Source organism: Pseudorasbora parva, chromosome 20 (assembly GCF_024679245.1).
Source record: "Pseudorasbora parva isolate DD20220531a chromosome 20, ASM2467924v1, whole genome shotgun sequence".
In the NCBI taxonomy this organism is placed as follows: domain Eukaryota; kingdom Metazoa; phylum Chordata; class Actinopteri; order Cypriniformes; family Gobionidae; genus Pseudorasbora; species Pseudorasbora parva.
This window is the reverse complement of record NC_090191.1, coordinates 42,488,024-42,513,044: the sequence shown is the minus strand read 5'-3', so window position 1 is coordinate 42,513,044 and position 25,021 is coordinate 42,488,024. Positions and strand designations below refer to the sequence as shown.

The following is a 25,021-nucleotide window of genomic DNA, read 5'->3' as shown; positions in this document are numbered from 1 at the left end:
CATTCATTTCTCTCATAGGGATTTCCAATCAGCTACGTGGAGATTTGCAACACAAAAGGTAAAAAAGGTTTCTGAAAAAAGGTTTCTGAAAATCAGACAAAAAGACTGAACTTTACAGCTTTATTGAGGGAAAGTACTACAATCCCATGATGCATTGCAAACAGCATAATCAAATAAAAAGTGTAGAACTATAAAACTACTCATTTAGCGTAGAGAGATCGTCATTCGCAGTGCTTTATGGGAGTGAGCGGAGCTATGGTCTCTGATTGGTGTAATTTTTCGGTACAGCATTATCTGTAGGCCTAAAGTAGTTTTTCATCAGAAATGAAACGTGATTATTAAAAATAATTATAATAAAGCAGGCTGATGGCTTCAAGAGAATCAAATACGACTGAATAACAACCTCGTTGCTGAGACTTTTACTTTATTGTGGAGAAAATTATTATTATTATTATTATTGTTTAATTTTTACTTCCGGAACCGACTGTTTCTGCCAGAAGGGAAGTTATTTTGATTCAAGATTACGAGGATAACAGATGTGCACAGAGAAATACTTAATAATAGGATGCAACATTGCATTAAAAACAAGCACTGTGCATTTTAGATTTTATGGGGATTTTAATAATATTACAGGCTCTAATAGTTTTTTTTCTTTTAAAATCACAACAATTTTGCATCAAAGTGAAATGTTTTGTATACATTTACGTCAGCTGATGCTGCGTCACATGACACGAATGCGGTCACATGACCGGCTGGCTCAAACACACACACACGGGAAGAGAGAGCTGTTTCTAGCAGCAGAACCGACCCGATCCGCTCACAGACAGCACTAACATTGAGAGAAGACCGAAAATCCGGATCCGGTGAGTGATAAAACCACACTCACGCAATGTGCATAATTTCATTCACGTTTTTACTCCATTCTCATTCATCTGATTAATGCAGATCCACAGAATGTGGAGAGTTAATTAAACCATTCTTCGCTTATAAGCTGTAATTTACGCGATGCATATAGAGATTCGTGTCGTGCATTCTAGCAGGAAGTGTGTCTAACAGGAAGTCAAAGGAAGACTTATTTATTGTGATAATGCGTTATTAAAAAATAGATTAATGTCTCTGTTTGTTCCAGTATATGTGAGAAAGTGGTTTAAATTAGGGTTAGGGCTTACTAAGTACCTGTGTGTGTGTGTGTGTGTGTGTGTGTGTGTGTGTGTGTGTGTGTGTCACGTGTGTCACGTGTGATCATGTGACACTGACAGGTGTATTCAGGTGTTTCTCTCATGATGTTTACAACAGACATTTAATGTCCTTAGCTCGGGGACAGTTTGTTTTATTTTTTTATCATTCAAGTTTTTATTGTTGTTATCCGGTACATGACAATATCATACAAAGCAAATACACAGTATACAAATGCTACATATAAGGTCAAAATACAGACAGTGGTTGTAATTATCAACATCAAACTGGGTACAAAATAAAGGAAAAGGGACGAGGAGAGAAGATTAAGTAAGTAATTACATACTCTTGCATCTAAGTAATACAAAACAATGAGAAGTCAAAGTAATTGTGTCGTAAGGACAGGCAATGTCACATAAGACCAAAAATATTCCCAGGCAGGGATACACACACAGAAACACACGCTCTGTTCTTAAAGCAAACGTTCAAGCAAACGTGTCTTAGTCATTATGTTGACCCATTCTTTTAATTCTGGTGTTTTGGGAGTTTTCCAGTGTTTCAAAATGTCCCAGAGCATGGCTAGAGTCAGTTTTTATGGATTTCCGTCTGGATTTGGCCGACCCAAATTGAAAAGCATCCCATACACACATACAGTGGTCTCTAAATACACAAGTTTGGTGTCAGGAAATCCTTTAAAGTTACACAAAACACTGCTAAAAGTGATAAACATGTGAGTACATGTGGTCTGAGCTTTAATAAACCCCCTCCAAAAAATAATGTTTTTTGGTTAAATGCATTTCTGAAAGTGTATATCTCAGGCCCTGTGTGCTCTAGCACCCTGCAGACCATTCTGGCTGTGTCCACTAGATGGCAGCAAATAATATGTGTGCAAGATTTATTCAAATGGGTCTGAAGGGAGGAATATTACCTTTTTTATGTAATTTCCGCCTCTCCAGATCTCTCTGATACACACGTCTCCCCATATACATTGGTATAAATGCAATATCACAGCGTCACAAAATTAATTATTTGAGTGTTTGCTGCCATCTAGTGGAAACAGCCAGAACGGTCTGCAGGGTGCTAGAGCTCACAGGGCCTGAGATATACACTTTAAAAAAATGCATTTATAACCAAAAAATCAAATAGCGCCTCTTTTTTGGGGGGGTTTATTAAAGCTCAGACCACATATACTTAGACATTTATCACTTTTAGCAGTGTTTTATGAAACTTCAAAGGGTTTCCTGACACCAAACTTGTGTATTTAGAGACCACTGTATGTACGGAAGCCCTGAACGGCCATGGATAATATTTTTTTTTTTTCTGTGTTATGTCGTGATCACGAGTTAATTTTCTCGTGATCTCAAGATAACAAAAGTTGTTTTCTCGTGATCACGAGTTTCATTCTGAAATACTCCACTGCACAACGAACACAACTTTCACTGGCATCTGATCAATTGATAACAGCGCACGGCTGGGTCTTTCAGCAAAATCTTTGCTTTACTTAATAAACATTTTATTTGTGTTATTAACATGTTTAAATGATTAAAAGAGAAGGGGGGGGGGGCTTCAGAAGGATTGCAGATTATTCTGTTCTATTCTAAAAATCGTTTAGTTTCCATTCAGCCCATTTTATTTTCCTCATTCGGTTGAAATAACATTACATAATTTGTTTGTTATTAGTATCCTGTAGGATAGGCTGTGCGTGGTATCATGCACGTTCCTTCTAGCCTTTATTCCATTAAAAAGAGGTGCAGTAGCCTACTCCATATGTCTAAAAACAAACAAACGCTTAACCCAGTTAATATACAATCTCGTACAAAATACAATCGCTTTAATTAGCTAGTATCACTGAATTAAATTAGGCTGCAATGCATCTTTACATAGGCTATACATCACATTTAGGCGATACATTGAGTGACACAATGTGGCAAACTAACGGTTATTTAGGCTGCTGATTAAAATGGCATTTTAATGCACAAAAAGGTGCAAACAAAATAGACATCAAAGTGGGTTAAACAGTAAGTTTAGTAACGCACCGAACGCTATTATAGCAAACTAATCACATTAGACCATTCAGTTAATGCACACAGTACTGCACAAATTATTGTGATCACGAAAGGTCTTAAACGCGTTCAATCTGGACCAGTACAACACAGTAATATAAGGTGGATAGGCTACACCGCACCCCATCAGTTAATTGGTTCTATACTGCCACCTCGTGGCGCAGTTGTGTAACTTAGAAAATATGAACTTGTGATCACGACAAAACAACTTTTGTTATCTTGAGATCACGAGATAACAAGACAGGAAAAAAATATTATCCATGGCCGTTCAGGGCTTCCGTACTGTATGTGTGTATGGGAAGCTTTTCAATTTGGGTCGGCCAAATCCAGGCGGAAATGGCACCAGAGTAATTTACTGTAAATAAGTGACTTTGTGTTTACTTTGGGCAAAGTGATGCACATCTCCAGAAAGTAGAGACTACATTGTAAAAAGAAAGTACATTCAACTTGGATGTTTAAGTAATTTCAACTTAAATTCTGTTGAACTGACTTAAAAAATTAGTTAAATCTTGTATAACTTACCAAAAAAAGTTGAAAATCACCTCACTTATTTTAATGAGTTAAAGCAATGTAAAAACATATGTTGATCATATATATTTTTATATAGTGTAAGCTTTCAAATGAACCACATATGAGCTTCTCCACAGATATTAAGAGGTTAAACTCGTTGCAAAGCTCAAATAAGGCTTTATTAATGCGAAATCGAATCTAATACACATTAATGTTTGAGTTGAGTTGATTTTCAGTGTCTCTGACAAACATCCAAATTACATTTGTTTTCAAAATTGCTACATTTGGACAAACAGAATGGCATCACACAGTTTCTTGATATTATTTTGTATTATATGACATAATATTTGACTGTGAACTGACTTGATCTAAATAATGTCACCACTGTCTTCTTTAAGGTGTATAAAAGAGCTGTGTAAATAAATGTATAAAAATACATTATCACTTCCTGTCAAGTCACAAGGAAGACTCACACTAGAAAACTAGTTTATTAAAAATGTCTTGCTTTCAGAATAGCTGTTAATATTATGTTGTGGATGGTGTTGCTTCAGATATGCAGCGGTCAGCAGTGACTCTTGTTCTGGCGTTCTCCACGGCCACCCTGGCTCTGGACAACGGTCTGATGAGGACCCCGCCGATGGGCTGGTTGGCATGGGAACGGTTCCGCTGCGACACCGACTGCCAGAACGACCCGCAGAACTGCATCAGGTGCAGCGGCTCGGCTCTTCACTCAAATATTAGCCTTTATTTTTTAGATTATAGTTTTTGTTTCATTTTTTATAATTGTATGTGCTTTTGAGAGTTCTATTATTTCTATTTAATTTTATTTCAGCCTTTTTAATCAACACAGTTTTAGAATTATTTATATACTATTATCTATACTATTAGACTGTTTTCCTTTTAATTTTAGTTTATTTGTAATAATTTTTGTCAGTTCTTTTAGCTAATATTACTATTTTAGGTGAAAAAATTTTGAGCTAATATTTATATTTTATTTTATTTCCGCTTTTTTAATTAACGAAAATATGTATTTAAATATTATATATATTTAATATTACTAAATATTAATATTTTTTAATACAGTATTATTTATATAATATTATATATACTATTGTAGTTTTTATTAATATTGAATTTTTAAATATTTTAATTTAAATATTTTAATTTTAGCTTATTTTTTAAATAATTAATTTTGTTGTGCTTTTGTCAGTTTTTTTTATTGGTTTTGTATGTTAATATAAAATCCATTTTCATTTCTATTTTAAAGTTTTTGATATTTACATTTATTTATATCTAATGTTTATAGTTTTGCGTGCCTTGTCAGTGATTTAATTTATTTTAATTTCAGGTTTAGTTATAGTTAATTTTTCTTTACACTGTAAAAAAAAATTCAGGTCTCCAATTGAACATTTTCTAGTGACTGATGATCATATCTACATTTTTCAGTTGGCCAAATTGAATTTCTGTGAATTTATGTAATTTAATTCACAGAAATTCAATTTGGCCAACTGAAAAATGTAGATATGATCAGTCACTGGAAAATTTTCAATTGGAGACTGATTTTTATTTTTTTTACAGTGTAGGTTAATCATTTTACTACTTCAACTGTTTATTGCCAAGACAACGTTTCTGGCTTTCTTTTAGTTGAAGTTTTTCATCTAATATTTGTTCTTTAATATGCTAATATGAATACTTTACTGAAATAATTGAGTGTAGAATCATATCCCTGCTGTCCTGCAGCGAGAGGCTGTTCACAGACATGGCCGACAGACTGTCAGAAGATGGCTGGAGAGAGCTGGGATACGTTTACATCAACATCGACGATTGTTGGTCCTCCATGAAGAGAGACGACCAGGGCCGACTGCAGGCTGACCCCAAAAGGTGCTGACCTCTGACCTCCCGATAACAGACGCATTAGTGTAACTTGAGTTGCGTAATCAGATTACTTTTCCAAGTAACTAGTAAAGTAACGCATCACTTTTAAAATTTACAACAAAAGGCCCTTTCACACCGGACGCGATTTTGACGCGCGAATAATTCGCGCAATGATTTTTTTTTTGATCGGCTGTGTGTAATGAGTGCTTCCACACCGAACGCAAATGGGCTGCGGTGAAAAAAACGACATTTATTTTTTCCGTTTCGATGTCAATTTTTTTTTTTTTTTTTTTTTAACTCAGTCAATCACATACAACGAAACAAAGGTGACGAAATGTCCAGTTGATGTCACGAGCTATTCAATCAACATTTGCCAGGTTTTACCTTTGCCAGGTATAAATAAGCTTGTAAAACTCAATGAGTTACTTTTTAAGGGAGTAGCGCAATATTATAACGCATTACTTTTCTTAAAAAGTAACTAAGTAACTCAATTAGTTACTTTTTAAGGGAGTAATGCAATATTGTAACGCATTACTTTTCTTAAAAAGTAACTAAGTTACTCAATGAGTTACTTTTTAAGGGAGTAACGCAATATTGTAACGCATTACTTTTCTTAAAAAGTAACTAAGTAACTCAATTAGTTACTTTTTAAGGGAGTAACGCAAAATTGTAACATATTACTTTTCAATGTAACTTTCCCCAACACTGCACATTACACCATTATCTCATGTCATTGTGCGATCTGCAGGTTCCCACATGGCATTGCTCATTTGGCGAGTTACATCCATGACCGCGGGTTAAAGCTGGGCATCTACGGAGACATGGGCACACACACGTGCGGCGGGTATCCGGGAACCACTCTGGATAAAGTCCAGACAGACGCCCAGACGTTTGCTGACTGGGGTGTTGATATGCTCAAGCTGGACGGGTGTTACTCAAACTCAACCTATCAGGAACAAGGTACAACAACCAACACGTCACAATATTCCTCATTATAATAATTAATGCGCAGAATAAAGGGGCGGGGCCTGCTTGAGTTAGTTAGTCGTGTGTTGAAATGGCCGGTTATGGTAAGGGGCGGTGCATTTCCCAATGAACAATTACAACACACTGCTCCGGCCGACCAATCAGAGCACAGTGTGCGTTTCAGAAGGCGGGGCTTCATAGAGACAGGAACTAAACAGAGTTACTGACAGACTGGGAAGAGAGGAGCCGCAACAATGGAGAATATGAGGAAATAATCAACATTCAAGCTGTTGTAAATACAACATCAAGACTGTAAAAGAGCATAATAGTTAGGGACGGGAGAAATTACACTTCTCTGATTCAATTTAATCGATTGTTTAAAAAAGCAATTAATAAATGCATCTAACAAATCATGTAATACCATTAAATTTGAATGTATATTATGTGTTAATCTGCTTCATTAAAGGTGCAGTGTGTAGTATTTATGAGGATCGATTAATAGAAATGCAATATAATATACAGAACTATGTTTTCAGTGGTGTATAAAGACTGTTATGTTAGTATTACTTAGAATGAGCCTTTCTATCTACACACACTGCGGGTCCCTTAAAGTGAAGCCGCCATTTTGCGCCGCCATGTATCTACGGTAGCCCTAAAGGGACAAACTTGTCTACAGAGCGCTAGCGTCTCTCTCTGCTGTCTCAGGTGTCATCTTTGTCCTGTGTGGGCCACCGTAGCTTCTCTGTGCATTGACAGGTAGGGGTGAGTGGTCGCAATTCACAACCTCACCGCTAGATGCCGCTAAAACTTACACACTGCACCTTTAAACTACAGATGTTTAATTATACAAATGTTCATTGAAATTTCGAAACGTTTCGAAGCCTCGTTTGCTGAAATCGTGACTTTGGCAGTTTGATGCTCGCTCTGAATCACTGGTTCGAAACAAATGATTCACGAAACTAAGAATAGGTCTTTTTTAAGATCTCATCTTGTGATTGTTTAAATACAGGCTACCCAATGATGTCAAAGGCCCTCAATGCTACAGGCCGTCCCATTGGCTACTCCTGCAGCTGGCCCGCCTATCAGGGCGGTCTCCCTCCTAAAGTGAGTTTTTTTGCTCGCTATTAATTTGGCGAACTACATTTTATTAGAGGTCAATATCAGTTTGCCTAACTGATAAGCGCTGCCATTTCTGTTGCATATGAGAAGTATTACCATGGATTTAACGCCAACTCGTATGGAGGAAAAAACAATAAATAAATAAAGCCACAAAATTCGACATAAATAAATATCAATAAATGAGCAAATATATACATAAATCCACATATTCCTGCATTAATAAATATATAGGTAATTAAATGTGGGAGGAGAGAAATAAATAAATAAAATGAGTGTTGGGGGAAATCATTTAAACAATTCTTTTTAATATTTATTCCCGCAACATGATATATATATATATATATATATATATATATATATATATATATATATATATATATATATATATATATATATATGCCCAGCTTTTAACTGTTATGTGTTGGTTGATTGTTTGTATTATTCTATATTTTTACTTGTTATTAATTTGTTTGTTATTTTTTCCCTTTGTTGCACTTTGAGATTCTTCGGAATGAAAGGTGTGTTATAAATAAAATCTGTTATTATTATTATTATATATGTATATATATATATATATATATATATATATATATATATATATATATAGTGTGTGTATGTGTGGACATATGTATTTATTTATGTATTTAAATACATATGATATAATGTACAAATGTATTTATTTGTATGTTTATATATATATATATACACACACACACACACACACAAATATATATAAATATTTATTTTTCGCATATTTATGGTTTTTGCAGGTTTCGTCCTCCATACAACTAGAAGCATGGTATTGTGGGATATACAGTTTAACCTCAATGTATTCAGACACCTTCAGCATTTTCTCACATTATCACAGTTTATTCGGTATAGTTTAGAAAATGCTAAACATGCTCAGGTCAAAGTGTTTTTATCTGGTAGTCACTGTATGAAGAATTTGTGGGTATGTCATGTCATGTCACGGTTGACTTTATCTTGCAGTCCTCACTTCCACAAACTGTAGTGTCCTACAGTGAAACATTCAGTCTGGTGTCTGAATCACGTTTGGTTTGTCATTGTATTATACTGTGGTTGTTTCTCAGGTGAACTACACTCAGCTGGGTGAGATCTGTAACCTGTGGCGTAACTATGATGATATCCAGGACTCGTGGGACAGCGTGCTGGGAATCGTGGACTGGTTCTTCGACAATCAGGACGTCCTGCAGCCTGCGGCCGGGCCGGGCCGGTGGAACGACCCCGACATGGTGAGGACGTCTCCCCTTCAATATTGGAAAATGCTACATGCTACAAGATTAACATGGCTTCCAGTTCGACCTCGTCCATGAGTGCCATCGGGTGTTAAAAAAGCAAAAGGCGAAGCTTGAATTTACGGGTATGTCCCTCTTTGGCTAATGTACTTTCAAGATGGAGGGGCAACATGGCGACCGGCATTCGAACCCCTCACTCGTATGTATTTTCAATGGCATATTATAAACTTACCAGAATACTTTATTACTTGAAAGGAGTAAATATACATTAATGAGCACATATATTTTTGAAAGAACTAAGTGTTTTGAGCTAATAATAAACTAAAAAAGTTACACAGTGTAGCTTTAATTATGAATGGGTCAAACGCGCTTGCAAACGGCCTAAATCCGCTTGAATTCGTTTGGACTGCTCTCTCAGTCGCCGCGTTTCCATTACAGATCAGTACTAAATGTCAATTAAAAAACTATTGCGAAATGACGGCGTTTCCATTAAATGCATCTCACGAGAGGAAAAAAACAAAACATTTTAGAAGTCATTTTTTTGAACCATTTCACTATTTTGTTTTGAATTTAGAAATGCTTTTGAAATTAAAACCTTTGCGTTTAGATAAAACCTTTGTAACATCTTAAAATGCACATGAAGATCATAGAAATCAACATTTTCTCGGGGGACATTTTCTCAAACCCCCCTAACTACCTCACATTTAGAGACTCAGTGATTATATAACCGTGCCTATATTACGATAAAGGGACAATTTGGTCATGCAGAATAAAGACCTTAATATTTGCTTTATAAGCCCATTTACTTCTTAGGTCTTTTACTTCTTAGGCCTGAATAAAGCTCTCTCTACAAGCCTGACGTGCGATGCCGTGCTGAGTGACTTATATGCGCATGAATCATTGTCACGCACAGTCTCACGTAAAGAAAAATACTGTAAGTTATACAAGCAGAATAATACGGCATCACAGTACATATTTTTAGCTAGCCTGTGTCTTTTAAAAGGGTCGCCTACTTCAGCGCTGTGAAGATGAATCTGTATTTAAACTGGGTCATTAATGTAGTAGAAACGTGTAAATCATTTTGAATTTGGTGCCTTCTAGACTGAGAAAAGGCAGAAAACTCCAAAATTTGTCTAATAATAAACGGATTGGATTATTTAGTTGCTGTTTGTGATTCCATACATGTACCACGTCACCATACTGTATGTTACTATTATGGTGGTGTGATGGACGTTGATTCATAGTGGGCAAAATGTCCCCTACAATGTCAAAGTCATTCCTACGTCCCTGGGTTGAGGACGTCATTATCACTGGAAACCTCAGGAGTGTTTGCTCATGATTTATGCTAACTTGTGTCCTCATCCTCAGTTGCTCATTGGAGACTTCGGCCTCAGCATGGACCAATCACGCACTCAGATGGCGCTGTGGGCGATCATGGCCGCGCCTCTCTTCATGTCCAACGATCTGCGTACGATCAGCAGCGACGCTCGCGCCATCCTGCAGAATAAAGTCGTGATCGGCATCAATCAGGACCACTTAGGCATCCAGGGCAGACGCCTGCTCAAGGTGAATAACGTACAATATTGAGTTTCTATTGTGTTTCACTACTACAAGAAGAGTTATTGACTAAGACTAATTAAAATATTTCTGTTGATTGAAATAAAATCAAATAAAATATAAATATTAGTTAAAAAACTTGTATTAAATAACATAAACACATTAAACCTAAATAGTAAATTACTAAAAATAAATCAAAATAGGGTAAAAGTAAACAAATAGATGTAAAAAAAAAAACATTTTTTTAAACAAAACAAATCTAATTACACACATCAAATTTGGCTGAGAAATTACCCCCAAAAGATCATTATTGTGTTGAATGAGATGAGCATCACATTTTTCCTCGCCAGAAGCTGTATCTGAATTGGTATTTAAATATATTTACAGAACAAAATATCGACTTTTATGTTGTGCAAAAGAAAAAGTCATACAGGTTTGAAACGGCATCAGAGAGAGTAAATGTAAAGGTCATTGAGTCATGAATGGTTCAAAACACTGATTCATTCAGGAATTAAGTAAATGCTCTTTATGAATGAGTCATTGGTTCACCCGATTAATTCGCTCATAACACTGATTCGTTCAGGAATTAAGTAAATGCTCTTTATGAATGAGTCATTTGAATCGATGGTTCACCTTATTGATTTGCTCAAAACACTGATTCATTCAGAAATAAAGTAAATGGCTCTTTATGAATGAGTCATTGAATCGATGGTTCACCTGATTGATTCGCTCAAAACACTGATTCATTCAGGAATAAAGTAAATGGCTCTTTATGAATGAGTCATTGAATCGATGGTTCACCTGATTGATTCGCTCAAAACACTGATTCATTCAGGAATAAAGTAAATGGCTCTTTATGAATGAGTCATTGAATCGATGGTTTACCTGATTGATTTGCTCAAAACACTGATTCATTCAGAAATAAAGTAGATGGCTCTTTATGAATGAGTCATTGAGTTATTGGTTCACCCGATTGATTCGCTCATAACACTGATTCGTTCAGGAATTAAGTAAATGCTCTTTATGAATGAGTCATTTGAATCGATGGTTCACCTTATTGATTTGCTCAAAACACTGATTCATTCAGAAATAAAGTAAATGGCTCTTTATGAATGAGTCATTGAATCGATGGTTTACCTGATTGATTTGCTCAAAACACTGATTCATTCAGAAATAAAGTAGATGGCTCTTTATGAATGAGTCATTGAGTTATTGGTTCACCCGATTGATTCGCTCATAACACTGATTCGTTCAGGAATTAAGTAAATGCTCTTTATGAATGAGTCATTTGAATCGATGGTTCACCTTATTGATTTGCTCAAAACACTGATTCATTCAGAAATAAAGTAAATGGCTCTTTATGAATGAGTCATTGAATCGATGGTTCACCTGATTGATTCGCTCAAAACACTGATTCATTCAGGAATAAAGTAAATGGCTCTTTATGAATGAGTCATTGAATCGATGGTTCACCTGATTGATTCGCTCAAAACACTGATTCATTCAGGAATAAAGTAAATGGCTCTTTATGAATGAGTCATTGAATCGATGGTTTACCTGATTGATTTGCTCAAAACACTGATTCATTCAGAATTTCAGTAGATGGCTCTTTATGAATGAGTCATTGAGTTATTGGTTCACCCGATTGATTTGCTCAAAACACTGATTCATTCAGAAATAAAGTAAATGGCTCTTTATGAATGAGTCATTGAATCGATGGTTTACCCGAATGATTTGCTCAAAACACTGATTCATTCAGAAATAAAGTAAATGGCTCTTTATGAATGAGTCATTGAATCATTGGTTAGCCTTATTGATTTGCTCAAAACACTGATTCATTCAGAAATAAAGTAAATGGCTCTTTATGAATGAGTCATTGAATCATTGGTTAGCCTTATTGATTTGCTCAAAACACTGATTCATTCAGAAATAAAGTAGATGGCTCTTTAAGAATGAGTCATTGAATCATTGGTTCACCCGAATGATTTGCTCAAAACACTGAAACGTCATCTCTTCAAAAAAAGATGCTTGTGTGTTCCTCTCAGGAGAAGAGTGGGATTGAGGTGTTCTGGCGGCCTCTTTCTAAAGGAGCGAGCGCTCTGGTGTTCTTCAGCCGGAGGTCCGATATGCCGTACCGCTACATGACGTCTCTGAAGGCGCTGAGATACACACCTGGAGTTTACGAGGTGAGCGCTCACAAACATACATCGAGCTCACACACACGATTGTCCCTTGAAAAAAAAGTGTGTTTATTCAATTATTTCATTGGTACAGCGAAGCTTGCAATGGGAAAATAAGGAGTTGGTTCTTTGTTCAACAGATGCTGAAATAATGTTGAAGTGTATGGTGAAAGGAAGGATAAACGTCGAATTTTCGTATTATAAAATGATTAATAATTTTGAGTTTTTTTTAAAGGTTTGGGGTATTAATGAGGTTTATCTGTTATTGATGATGGAGTTTTATTTTTTACTTTTTAAATGTAATTGTTGTTGAGGTAAAATGATAGCCTGGCTCTGCGCTCCTACGTACTTACGCTCAATTTTCATTTTCCTTCAGTACTCCGTCTGGGACTGCTGTGTAGTCTTAGGCTGCTTTCACACCTGCCTCATTTAGTTCGGTTGAATCGTACTAGAGTTCGTTTCCCTCTTTGGTGCGGTTCGTTTGGTCAGGTCTGAAAGCAGCAATCGCTCTCGGGTGCGCACCAAAAGCGGACCAAACAAGTGTACCGAGACCTCCTTGAAGAGCTGGTCTCGGTACGATTTCAAACGAACTTTGGAGTGGTTTGTTTGTGGTGAGAACGTGATCCGACCTCGAGCAGAACCAACTGCAAAAGTACTGATCATTTTTGGACTGAACCAGCTGCGGTAGTTAGCTGCGCTGACATTGTGTGCATGATATTATTACCTGATAGATCATTGGCAATATTTTCGGGAAGATGAGCATGTCAAGAGTTAATAATTAATGCACGCCTCCTCTTGAAGTGACGAGCGATGCGTGCTCGCCGTCTGCAGTGCATTAGAGCGTTGTTTTCACGTCACATCTGCGTGTCATTATAGAAATGTATTGTTTGCATACTGTGGTAAATACACACAGTGTAGTAGATTATGGCCAGGGACAAAACCAGCCTGCAGTCGTCTCTCCATAGTGCTATAGTTTGCTGGCTTTGCCTCTTCTGTTGGAATTTTCCCACACGTAAATTCTGACTAATCGAAAAGCAGTTTAGGAAATACGCCATGGCCAATGAGTGATGTGGATGTTGTCACGTGCCTGCGTTTTGGTTCGTTTCAACTGGTTCGGACCAAAGCAATCAGTGTGGTGTGAAAAGGAACCAAAAAAGCTGAGAAATGCAACAATGTATAATTGTTTGCCCTTGGTTCGGACCAAATGAACCGAACTAGAGATGTGAAAGCACCCTTAGGTTTTCTCCGAACACATTTTAACCGGTCCAATCAGCGAACAGAGGGAGTGGCTGAGAACGATGCCGTTGATGTCGAGCGCTAGTTTGAGTTGTAGTTCAGTAATGGCGGCGGAGAAAGATGCGAACGAAACCATTCACTGCATTGTGGCACCGCTGCCGAATATCCAGAAGTTAAAGCCGGAGCAATAACAGTCTTTACTGGGGTTTGTTGGTGGCCATGATGTTGTGGCCCTCCTCGCAAACAGGGTGAATTCAGGAAAAGTTTAATTTTCCAGATCGCTTCGTTAGTGATGAAGGAGTTGCTGAAGCTATTCGGACGGTAACTGTTTCTCGTGGGGTCAGAAGGTATTGCCATCATTTAAGTTACAGGGACCGGTCAGTTATTTTATTGCCGTCCGTCTCTCACCACCCGCGGAAAAATCCCCGGCCGAGTTACCGACTGCTTTTGACAAACGCAAGGTCGTGTTGATCTAACAGCTGTCCGAATCCACATCTCTAAGTTTTCAACTATATATTACTTATTCACTGTTTGTAATCATTTTTGACCCCTGCAGAACACCGTACGGTTGCTTTGCTGTTATTAGGATGCATTTATAGACTTGTATTTCCTTAAAATGCTGTCAAGTATTTAGAAGAGCAATATATTTCATCACCGCTCAAACCAATTAAAATAAAAGCACTTAAACATTTGAATTGGTCCGTTATTTATAGCAGCATTTATTATCATACCAAGCATATGACATTTTATTTACAGCACAATGATGTTACGGACCACGCGAGCGCCGCGTTCCCGATCACAGAACTCTCCTCTCCACCGTGGCGTGAATAAATCACACTCCGAATGCACGAGTTTTAGGTTTTATCCTATAGTTTTATTAATGAGGTGGCCTGCACATGTGCACTTTTATTTTGTCGGATTTCCATGAGTGAAACAGGCGAAGGGCGCATGACATACGTCACGACCAAACGTCAGCGATTGGTTATGGCAGATCCAGAGCGGCTCAGGGCAGATCCAGTAGTTTTAAACCTCAACACGCATCCTGGAGTGTCTGCTGAGCCGTGTCACTTGGTGTCTCCTCCGAATTTTTCTCACTGGCACGACATGCTCAAAACCCGTCTCCGGCGCAATAATTCCGATCTTTCATGTATTCATACTCTTGTGTAATCGACGCCCCATCCTAAATAAATCTGTCTCTACCGTGATACTCGGAAATTTTGAATATTCCAATCTAATATGATTTCTGACCTGTAAGGTTGCCAGAATAATAATCCTACACGGTGTGTTCATGGGCCAGAGGAGAACTGGCACCCCGACTGAGTCTGGTTTCTCCCAAGGTTTATTTTTCTCCTTCATGCCCCGATGGAGTTTGGGTTCCTTTGGTCGCCTTTGGCTTGGCTTGCTCAGTTGGGGACACTAAAAATATGATTAAAGTTATTCAACTTATTATTCAAATAAAATGTATGAATTAGGTCTTATTTAATTCTATAAACTATAATACTGATCTGCCAACATTGTTGCTATATGATAAATTAAAATAAGCTGATAACATCACTGTTTTCTCCAGTATGGCTGTACAGCCAAATCTAATTTTGTCGCAATATTATCCTGTTTGACACTGTGAAGCTGCTTTGACACAATCGTGATTGTAAAAGCGCTATATAAATAAAGTTGATTGATTGATTGATCAACAGAGTGCCCGGCTTCGCGGAAATAAACACTTGTCAATGGAGAGTGGCCAGACTCTATGACCAAATGAAACGTACGAGAGTCTGGTAAAACCAGGCTAGTAAAATGATACAACAGTGTTGTAAATCCTGGATTAATGTAATAGAGCTATTCAACCTCTCTCTCTCTAGAAGTAATGTTTAATTGTTGATGTAGTTATAGTGGTCATTCTGAGTGTGTTTTAATTTATTTATTTATTTTTGTATTATCTTTTGAACATTTAGCAATTTGATTATGTGTGAGGTATAATGAAGTGTTTGTTTTTTAGACTGTTTTAATAAAGTGTGCAATCTCTCTCTCTCTCTCTCTCTCTCTCTCTCTCTCTCTCTCTCGCCCTCTCTCTCTCTCTCTCGCCCTCTCTCTCTCTCTCTCTCTCGCCCTCTCTCTCTCTCTCTCTCTCGCCCTCTCTCTCTCTCGCCCTCTCTCTCTCTCGCCCTCTCTCTCTCTCTCTCTCTCGCCCTCTCTCTCTCTCGCCCTCTCTCTCTCTCTCTCTCTCTCGCCCTCTCTCTCTCTCTCTCTCTCTCACCCTCTCTCTCTCTCTCTCTCGCCCTCTCTCTCTCTCTCTCTCTCGCCCTCTCTCTCTCTCGCCCTCTCTCTCTCTCTCTCTCTCTCTCGCCCTCTCTCTCTCTCTCTCTCGCCCTCTCTCTCTCGCCCTCTCTCTCTCTCTCTCTCTCTCGCCCTCTCTCTCTCTCTCGCCCTCTCTCTCTCTCTCTCGCCCTCTCTCTCTCTCTCGCCCTCTCTCTCTCTCGCCCTCTCTCTCTCTCGCCCTCTCTCTCTCTCGCCCTCTCTCTCTCTCGCCCTCTCTCTCTCTCGCCCTCTCTCTCTCTCGCCCTCTCTCTCTCTCTCTCGCCCTCTCTCTCTCTCTCTCGCCCTCTCTCTCTCGCCCTCTCTCTCTCTCTCTCGCCCTCTCTCTCTCTCTCTCTCGCCCTCTCGCCCTCTCTCTCTCTCGCCCTCTCTCTCTCTCGCCCTCTCTCTCTCGCCCTCTCTCTCTCTCGCCCTCTCTCTCTCTCTCTCTCTCTCTCGCCCTCTCTCTCTCTCTCTCTCGCCCTCTCTCTCTCTCTCTCTCGCCTCTCTCTCTCTCTCTCTCTCGCCCTCTCTCTCGCCCTCTCGCTCTCTCTCTCTCTCTCTCTCGCCCTCTCTCTCTCTCTCTCTCGCCCTCTCTCTCTCTCTCTCTCGCCCTCTCTCTCTCTCTCTCTCTCTCTCACTCTCTCTCAGGTGTTCGATGTGTTTTCGGCGAAACGTTTACCTGAGTTGAAGGACAGCACAGATTTCGTTGTGTCCGTTAACCCGTCTGGTGTGGTCATGTGGTACGTCTATCCAGCATCTGAGTGGCGGAAAGAGGCGGAGCCTAGTCGTTTCAGTGAGAAGCTGATAGGACCAAAGTTCCATCGACATGCTAATGAGGCCGACGCCCCTCTGGTGCTTTGACTCTGATTGGAAATGAATTATACGCACTCAGGGACTTTTAGCCAATCACACGTGCCTCGCTCTGGTTCTTTTTAAAAATGTAATTTTTTTTATTTTTAGAAATGTTTTCTACTGAATGAGTTTCCATTGAATATATTTTGCATCGACTTTAATATGAAGCATGTTAATAAACTAACAATAGCAATTTGTGCAGATTTCAGGTCACTTTAGCATGTAAATCAAGTTCAGATCATACATTCGGTGATTGTCCTTCTGTTTTTACACTTAAATAAACACACATGATGGTCAAACTCACTGGCGTTACAGTATGGATGTGTACATTAGTCCACTGATTCGTGAATCGTTTAAAATGATTCTTTTAAAAAAATGATTCACAAATTGGACATTAGTTTAAGTCTATACAAGATATTTACCTGATGAAATATAATACACAGTGCTCAGATTTACTTTGTTTTGCTTGTGCTTTACTTACACTCAATGACATTTGCTTTAACTTTCTGTTATTATTTGATACTATGACATTCAGAACACTTAAAGGTGCAGTGTGTAGTATTTAAGAGGATCGATTAATAGAAATGCAATATTATATAACTATGTTTTCAGTGGCATAATGAACCGTTATGTTTTTATTATCGTAGAATGAGCCGTCTCTATCTACACACACCGCGGGTCCCCTTACAGTGAGGCCGCCATTTTGTGCGGCCATGTTTCTACGGTGGCCCTAAAGGGACAAACTTCTCTACAGAGCGCTAGCGTCTCTCTGCCGTCTCACACGACCACATCATTGTCCTGTGTGGGCCACCGTAGCTTCTCTGTGCTCAGAAAGGGAGGGGTGAGCGGGTGCAATTCACAACCTCACCACTAGATGCTGCTAAAACTTACACACTGCACTTTTAAATGCTCAATATTCAAGATTTTGGGATTAATATATCCAAAAACCACTAGAACAGCGTTATATATTTTGTTGACTTGTGTGCATTATCCCAAATGTTTTCAAGAATGTTTAAATCTAGAGAAATCAGCGATTTTAACCAGGACACGGACCGTGTGTGTGCGTTGCCTATCAGTGACATCATCCTAAAGTTACCCTCCGGTGTTATTGTGTAGTAACCATGGAAACAAAGCCGCTTTAATATCTGATGTGTTTTATTAGACACTGTTTGGATCATTGATGGACAGAAAACTAATGCTTGTTCTCCAGGTCGGCACAGGCTTATACTATAGTCTTATTGTTTAAATCTGGTGAGTTGCATTATAACATCACTTTAACATACTCAAATGTGTGATATGATAAAGCAGCGCTGCATTACACACACACACACACACACACACACACACACACACACACACACACACACACACACACACACACACACACACACACACACACACGAGCGGAAGAAGCAGAAGCGCTCGTCTGTTCACGTCGCTTCGTTGCTCTGATTGGTTGTCGGTCTGTCCAATCGAGGTCTTTTCTGGTTGGACACACGTCAGACCAAATACTATTTTAATGCTATTTTGCTTTGAAAGACATTGAATGACATTATTGCACATTTGTTTTGGGCCTGTCATTATACTGAACAACTTTGGGAAAGTACTGGCACATTTATTAATCATAATATCCTGCCAAATGTAACCGTGACTCTTATTTTAGGACCCTATGAATCTGACTCCACTATGTCTTAAAAAAACTAACAGAAGTATTTTAAAAGTATTTGAACACCATTTCATCTTCAGTAAATAAGAAAACAAGTAGAACGACTTAAATTCGTCAGTGCCTTTGATTTGTTTACTTTAATTGACGTACAAATGATATTTATTTGCTTTTTTCTGTCGTTAGGAATTAATAACTGTTTTCTCTCTGTTGATATTGTGTGTATTTTTGTGTATACAAAAAATAAATAAAAATGCGACGCTGATGACTCACAGCGGCTGGATTCGGGTCAAAGGTCACGCCAGAAGTCCGCACCTGCCGCGCTGCTGTTGTTTCAAGGCCAGAGATGAAGAGTTCGCGCTCATCTTCCTCATCAAGATCCTCCAAACGCTCATCTGGACTTCAGAAGGTTAGACTCAGTAAAATCCGCTTTAAATCATATTAAATCACCGCAGAGAAAGTAAATGAGCTCGGCTAGTGAGGACAGCGAAAACACCGGATGGCTTTTATTTTGTTTTCCAAAATAAAGGTATTTTTATTTACTAAAAAATCGTGCAAAAAACGTATTACAAACAAATACATCGTGGATTAAAGTGCATATGTTGTGATTTTGAACACAAAATAACTGCAGAAAAAAATGTCAGGAGAAATAACGCTCTCGTTGCAAAATGTGTACTGTTGTGTAAAAGAAAATGAATGTATTTAAATAGTTTATTAATGTTTGTTACAAATAATGTATCTGTATATATATATATATATATATATATATATATATATATATATATATATATATATATATATATATATATATATATATATATATAAAAGTAATTTTAGTTTTAATTTAAGAGTTACTGCTGTATAAATAATTTGCAGTGCTGTAATTCACATATTTCACCACAGGAGGGCGTTTGCATTCGAAATATATTACAGATGTAAAAATATACTACTAAATAAATAAATAAATAAAAGGGGTTATGATTCATAAGGTTACGAACAATTTATTTAATATGAAATCGATGCTAAATAATTGTAATAAATTAATCTGATTGTTATTCACTTAATTCACGACCTAATTTATTTATTTTAACACAGTATCCTCTGACTCAAGTTATTACTAGAAGAAATAATCATATAATTAACAGCAGTGTAGTTCACAGAATTTAGTTTTTACTAAACTTACTTTTTAAAATTATGTTTTTATTTTAACAAATCGGGATGTAGAATACAATTAATTATCCATCCATCCATCGACCGAAATAATTAACAGCAGTGTAATTCACAGAATTCACCACAGGAGGGCGTTCAGACGCGAACATTAGTCTATGGAATATTAAAAGAATATATTTCCACTAAACAAACGCAAACTTTTCCAGTTGTTCTATTGTCTCACAGGGTATCAATAAATGTATTAAATAATATGAAATCAATTTAAAGTTATTTATTGCAGACAGTGGCTCTGAATAAGGGAGTTAGTCGCAGTGGTGTAATTCACATAGTTCACCACAGGAGGGCGTTAAACTCCGCTTCAAAAAGTAGATTACAGCATCAGACGAAACATATTTATAGAAAATAAAAAGGGTCATTTGTCAGGTGTATTGCTGCTTGACATCGTACCTAACAATTTTTAAAAAAATATTTAAAATATATATATTTTAATTAAATGTTTTCCTCTGACTGCGGCCGTGTAATTCACACAGCTCACCACAGGAGGGCGACACGGTCGTGTTTTAACCATTGATACATACAATTTTATTATGAACATTTATAACACTCATACTCTTTGTATTATGTTACTTTTGCATCTAATCGCAAAAAACAAGTTAACATATTTCTCTCTTTTCACTGCCGTTATCAATCTATTTTACCCTCTTTTTGAAATTTGTAAAATGTTTTTCTTTCGCTATTTGAGCACACAGAAGAAAAAAAGAATGTATTCTCTCATTCACCGCTATATAACGATAACAATATAACGACTTGCGCTTCTAAGAAACCCGGGAATTTGAAAAGGGTCTCTATATATAATTAAATAGGACAAAACAACACACAGAGATGTTTCAATACATACAAGGTCATTTTTTATATAGGACTGACAATATAGTTCTTTAAAAATATGTTTCCACACAGGATAATTAATAATACATTTAACCAAGTGAAGTGTGTTCGGTGTTTGAAAATCACCATATGGCTTTCAGTACTGAGAAAATAATAATAAAATACACAAAACATTATTGCCAGGAGTTTTATTAATATGTGGCTGAACAGTGTAATTCACACAATTCACCACAGGAGGGCGTCCAGACTGCTATATTACACACATAAGACTATATTATTTCTGATAAATTAAACAAAAGGGGTAATTTGCCAGATGTTTTAGTGTTGCACCAATTATTTAATAATTGAATCTGAGTCCATGTAAAGTAATGTCATGGAAGGCTTTCCTCTGGCTGGAGGATTAAAGTTGCAGTGGTGTAGATCACACAGTTCACCACAGGAGGGCGGAAATGTATAAATGTACACTACAGATGTAAACATTACTACTAGCCTACATAAAAGCTTCTGTTGTTTTACATGCCAATTAACATGTTGTTAAATCAATGCAAAATTATTTAACACAACTCTTAATTAACATCCCCGTCATTCACTTAAATCACCACAGGAGGGCGTTCGGATAAGTCATTTGACTCGCTTTATTTAAATTATATTATTTATTTATTTGAACACAGTATTAGATAAAAGAGAGAAAAACACAAGGATTTGTTTCTTAAGTTTATACATCTAACAAAATATGTATTCTTAAGACGACACGTTTGCCTCATGTTTTGTTGCCAAACACAGCATAATAATCAATTATTAAATAATTTTATTAAATAGATCAATATATATGTTTGCAGTGCCGACGATTTAATAAATAGATCATTGTGAATCAATGTGAATTAAATTAATGCTGTGGCTGTATTGTTTTTTTGTTTTGTTTGTTTGACACATATTAAGTTTGACCGACATTAAGTTAAGGCAAAGTCCCTTTTGTTTTAGACACGTCATTTCAATCGGCGGCCATCTTAGAAACGCCTCATCCCTTTGAATGGGGAAACATCATTTTCTCCAAAACTGTTCGCCAAGCTTACGTTTCATATTTGAAATCCCCACTAAAATCTGACAACTGTTTGTTAAATTTTTATTTCTAAACACTTGAATCATGATAAAAAAAAATGAATTTTTCAGCTTGGACGAGGCTAATGCGCATGCCTAATGCGTGTCTAGTAGGGCTGGGAATCGATTCCAAAAAGAATCGATTCCTCTATTCCAAGGCGTTGGGAATTGAGAGTCGGGGAATCGACTCCTCTTTATTCACCTGTCTCTCGCTTACTAATAATGATTGGAAGTCTATTTAAATTTTGCAAAAGTTTCAAATAACGAGTTAAAATACGAGTTAGTTTCAAATAACGAGTTAAAAATAAAGCAATTCAGCGTTTTTTTGCGTCATTGCGTGATGACGTCACTAGAACGTAATTCTAACTACTTAATACTTAATGGTATGAAACGTTCAAATCAAGCCATATGTGAACGCATATCGCTGATTATTACTATACCTTTCATTCACTTAGTTTAATAGTGTTTATTGTCATTGTTTCCTTCTGTGATCCTGCATCGTGGACAAGTTTGCAACATTTTGCACACATAAACTCCATAATTTTAAATTGTGAAATGGTTCTGTTATCCACAACGGTAGGTTTTGAGCGCTGCTTACAGTTGCAGATGTGAGGGTCTTATTTTAATTGTCTATTTTCTTTAATCCATTGATAACAAAGAAAATGCGCCTAGACTAGAGTACAGCTTAATGACCGAGTCTGTTGCTATAGTAATGAACGCAACTTGCTCGCGCATCTGATTGACAAATAAACTGCACAGTCTTATATTATTGTTTTTGTTAATATTGTGGTTATTTTGCCTCGTACATTCTGTGCAAAAGCACTTATTTGAACGTAGTCATTTAACTTAACTGTGCACATGCATTTTAGACATGTCATGTAGTTTTAAACATGCACATACATGAATAATGTGCTATTCTTTTTACTTGTTAGGCTAAATCGCATTTACTTCTGGGCTATATGGGCCATTTCAGGAGAATCCATCATTTAAAATTCATCAGAGTTATGGAAATGTATCATCATTTTACAAATAAAGTTTCGGAGAAGGATACTTTCTACATCCTTGTATCCTGCGGTCACTCCGGAACTAGGTTTCTCCATTGATTTTGTTAAAAAAAAAAAAGAATCGAAAAGGAATCGAAAACAACAATGCGGAGTCCGGAAACAGGAATTGGAATCGGAATCGATTCCAAAAATTTCGGAATGACCAGCCCTAGTGTCTAGTGTAAACATTGCCTGTTTCTATAGCAACCCGAACCGGCACCTGCAATGACGTGATGACTTTACTAGTCAATGATTGGCTCTTTCATTTAGAAGGCGGGGCTCCGATAAGTAATCGGAGTGCACCGTCTATCGGTCTATAAATTAATTAAAGGTCTTCGTTAAAGGTGTCAGTAGCTGCGTTTCCATTACAGATTTGCGAAAAACTTTTGCGATATTTCTTAAATGTCGATAAAAAACTGTTGCGAAATGACAGCGTTTCCATAGCTGCAGTTATGCGACTAAAACATATTACTTTCCTCTCGTGATAGGTCAGTCCAAAACGATGGCACTTGGTAGGTTTGTATATCCCATCCATCACACTAGCCATTGTTTTTATTGGAAGGAGACGTGTGTGTTATCCAAGCATTAATGGCAAGGAAAGCCCCTTAGGTTACTTAAGTGGCACGGATATGAGGTGTGTGTGTGTGTGTCAGATCTGCTTCAAGGTCTTCATGATAATGTAGCATTTCTGTGTTTAGCATCCAGTATTACTGTAATCCTATATTGTCTTTTATGAGTTTAATAAAGATCTCCGTCTCGTCTTCTCTCCAAACCGAACAGTCATCTGTAAAGAATGATCGACTTTTACGCGCGCCAGGTTGACGCATATAGAGTAGAGCGAAATGTTTGAATTTTTTATTTTTTTTATTTTTACCACTTTCGTAATTTTTGCTAGATATTTCGTTTGTTTGGGCATATGAACTGAATTTAGAAATGCTTTGGAAAAGAAAAAATTGGCATTTAATAAACAAAATAATTTTTTTGAAATGGAGACCGAGTTTGGAGTGAGTGCATGCAAAATAATTATTTCCCTGAGTCCACAAATAAAAATAAACAGTTTATAATTATGTCTTGAACTTTTCTGTAGAGCTAAAAATGACAAGAGTATTGTAAATTGTTTCATCTCTCTTAAAGGAAGAAGGAAAAAATGAGAACGTCGGTGCTTTTATCGGCCGTGAGTTAAAGAAAACAGCCTAACTACGAAACTAAATAGGCTGCGTTTAGGCCTAAACATTAGCCTGTAATATTATTATTTTAATTTAAATGTTGATTATGAAAAGTGAGCAGCATGAGTAAGAATCGTAATATGTTTGAGACCTGGGGAGTCACATGATTTTGATCACTTTGAGTATTATTTTCTAGAAAGTATTTCTTAAAAAAAAATATTTAGTTTTGTATAAATTGTATTTTTATTTTGATCGATGTTTCATCAATTAATTTCCTGTTTATTAGATAAGAAGCAAACTAAGATCGTCTGGAATGGACTGACGTGCGTAACTGGCCTGTTTCCTCGGCCTTTGAGTAAGGCTGAAACTGCTCTTTCTGTTTTAATATTTCTTGAATATATGTCTTAATTACAGTATATATAGCCTGTAGTCCTTATTAGGAGAAAATATATGTCCTTTTAACTACATTATCTTGTTATTACGACACAATTGAGTGGAAAATATAATATATAAGCCCTATGTTGCAGCAATGCGTCCCCGCAACAGGTGACCTGTAAATGCGAAAAAAACGTTTCCATTGCAGTTTTGCGAAAATGTCCTTTTTCGAATCGCCTGAAGAACCACCTCTGAGAGCGTAAAAACTTTTTTGCGATATATGGGAGTTTTTGCGAAATTGCCGCGTTTCCATTGGGCGTATTTTCAATTCGCAATTTCAATTTGCGCAATTTAAAGGGTAATGGAAACGCGGCTAGTGTCGCCCTCATGTGGTGAATTATTTTCAGCTTGATCATTTTATTTAAATAATTTTTCTTGCAAATGAATGGCTGTGTAGAGTCACGTGGATTCAAACACCGTCACTTACCGTCAAACAGACGATTATGGGTCCGAGTCTCAGTCCGGTGATGAAAAGT

At 37.1% G+C, this 25,021-nt stretch overlaps 1 protein-coding gene across 1 annotated transcript; it reads left to right on the top strand.

Annotated features, from left to right (window-relative positions):
* Window positions 1–700: 700 nt before the first annotated feature.
* naga (N-acetylgalactosaminidase, alpha) lies at window positions 701–17,373 on the top strand. The gene is made up of 9 exons (XM_067427105.1): window positions 701–863; window positions 4,301–4,457; window positions 5,490–5,630; window positions 6,373–6,584; window positions 7,600–7,694; window positions 8,801–8,962; window positions 10,334–10,531; window positions 12,568–12,708; window positions 16,882–17,373. Exons 2-9 carry the CDS (start codon window positions 4,303–4,305, stop codon window positions 17,092–17,094), a joined length of 1,317 nt encoding a protein of 438 aa, XP_067283206.1. The 5' UTR covers window positions 701–863; window positions 4,301–4,302; the 3' UTR covers window positions 17,095–17,373.
* Window positions 17,374–25,021: the final 7,648 nt, after the last annotated feature.

Coding starts and splice junctions, on each gene's coding strand:
- naga (XM_067427105.1), top strand. CDS start 4,303: ATGCAGCGGTCAGCAGTGACTCTTGTTCTGGCGTTCTCCACGGCCACC. Junction 5,631..6,372: donor CTGCAGGCTGACCCCAAAAG/GTGCTGACCTCT, acceptor TGCGATCTGCAG/GTTCCCACATGGCATTGCTC. Junction 7,695..8,800: donor AGGGCGGTCTCCCTCCTAAA/GTGAGTTTTTTT, acceptor GTTGTTTCTCAG/GTGAACTACACTCAGCTGGG.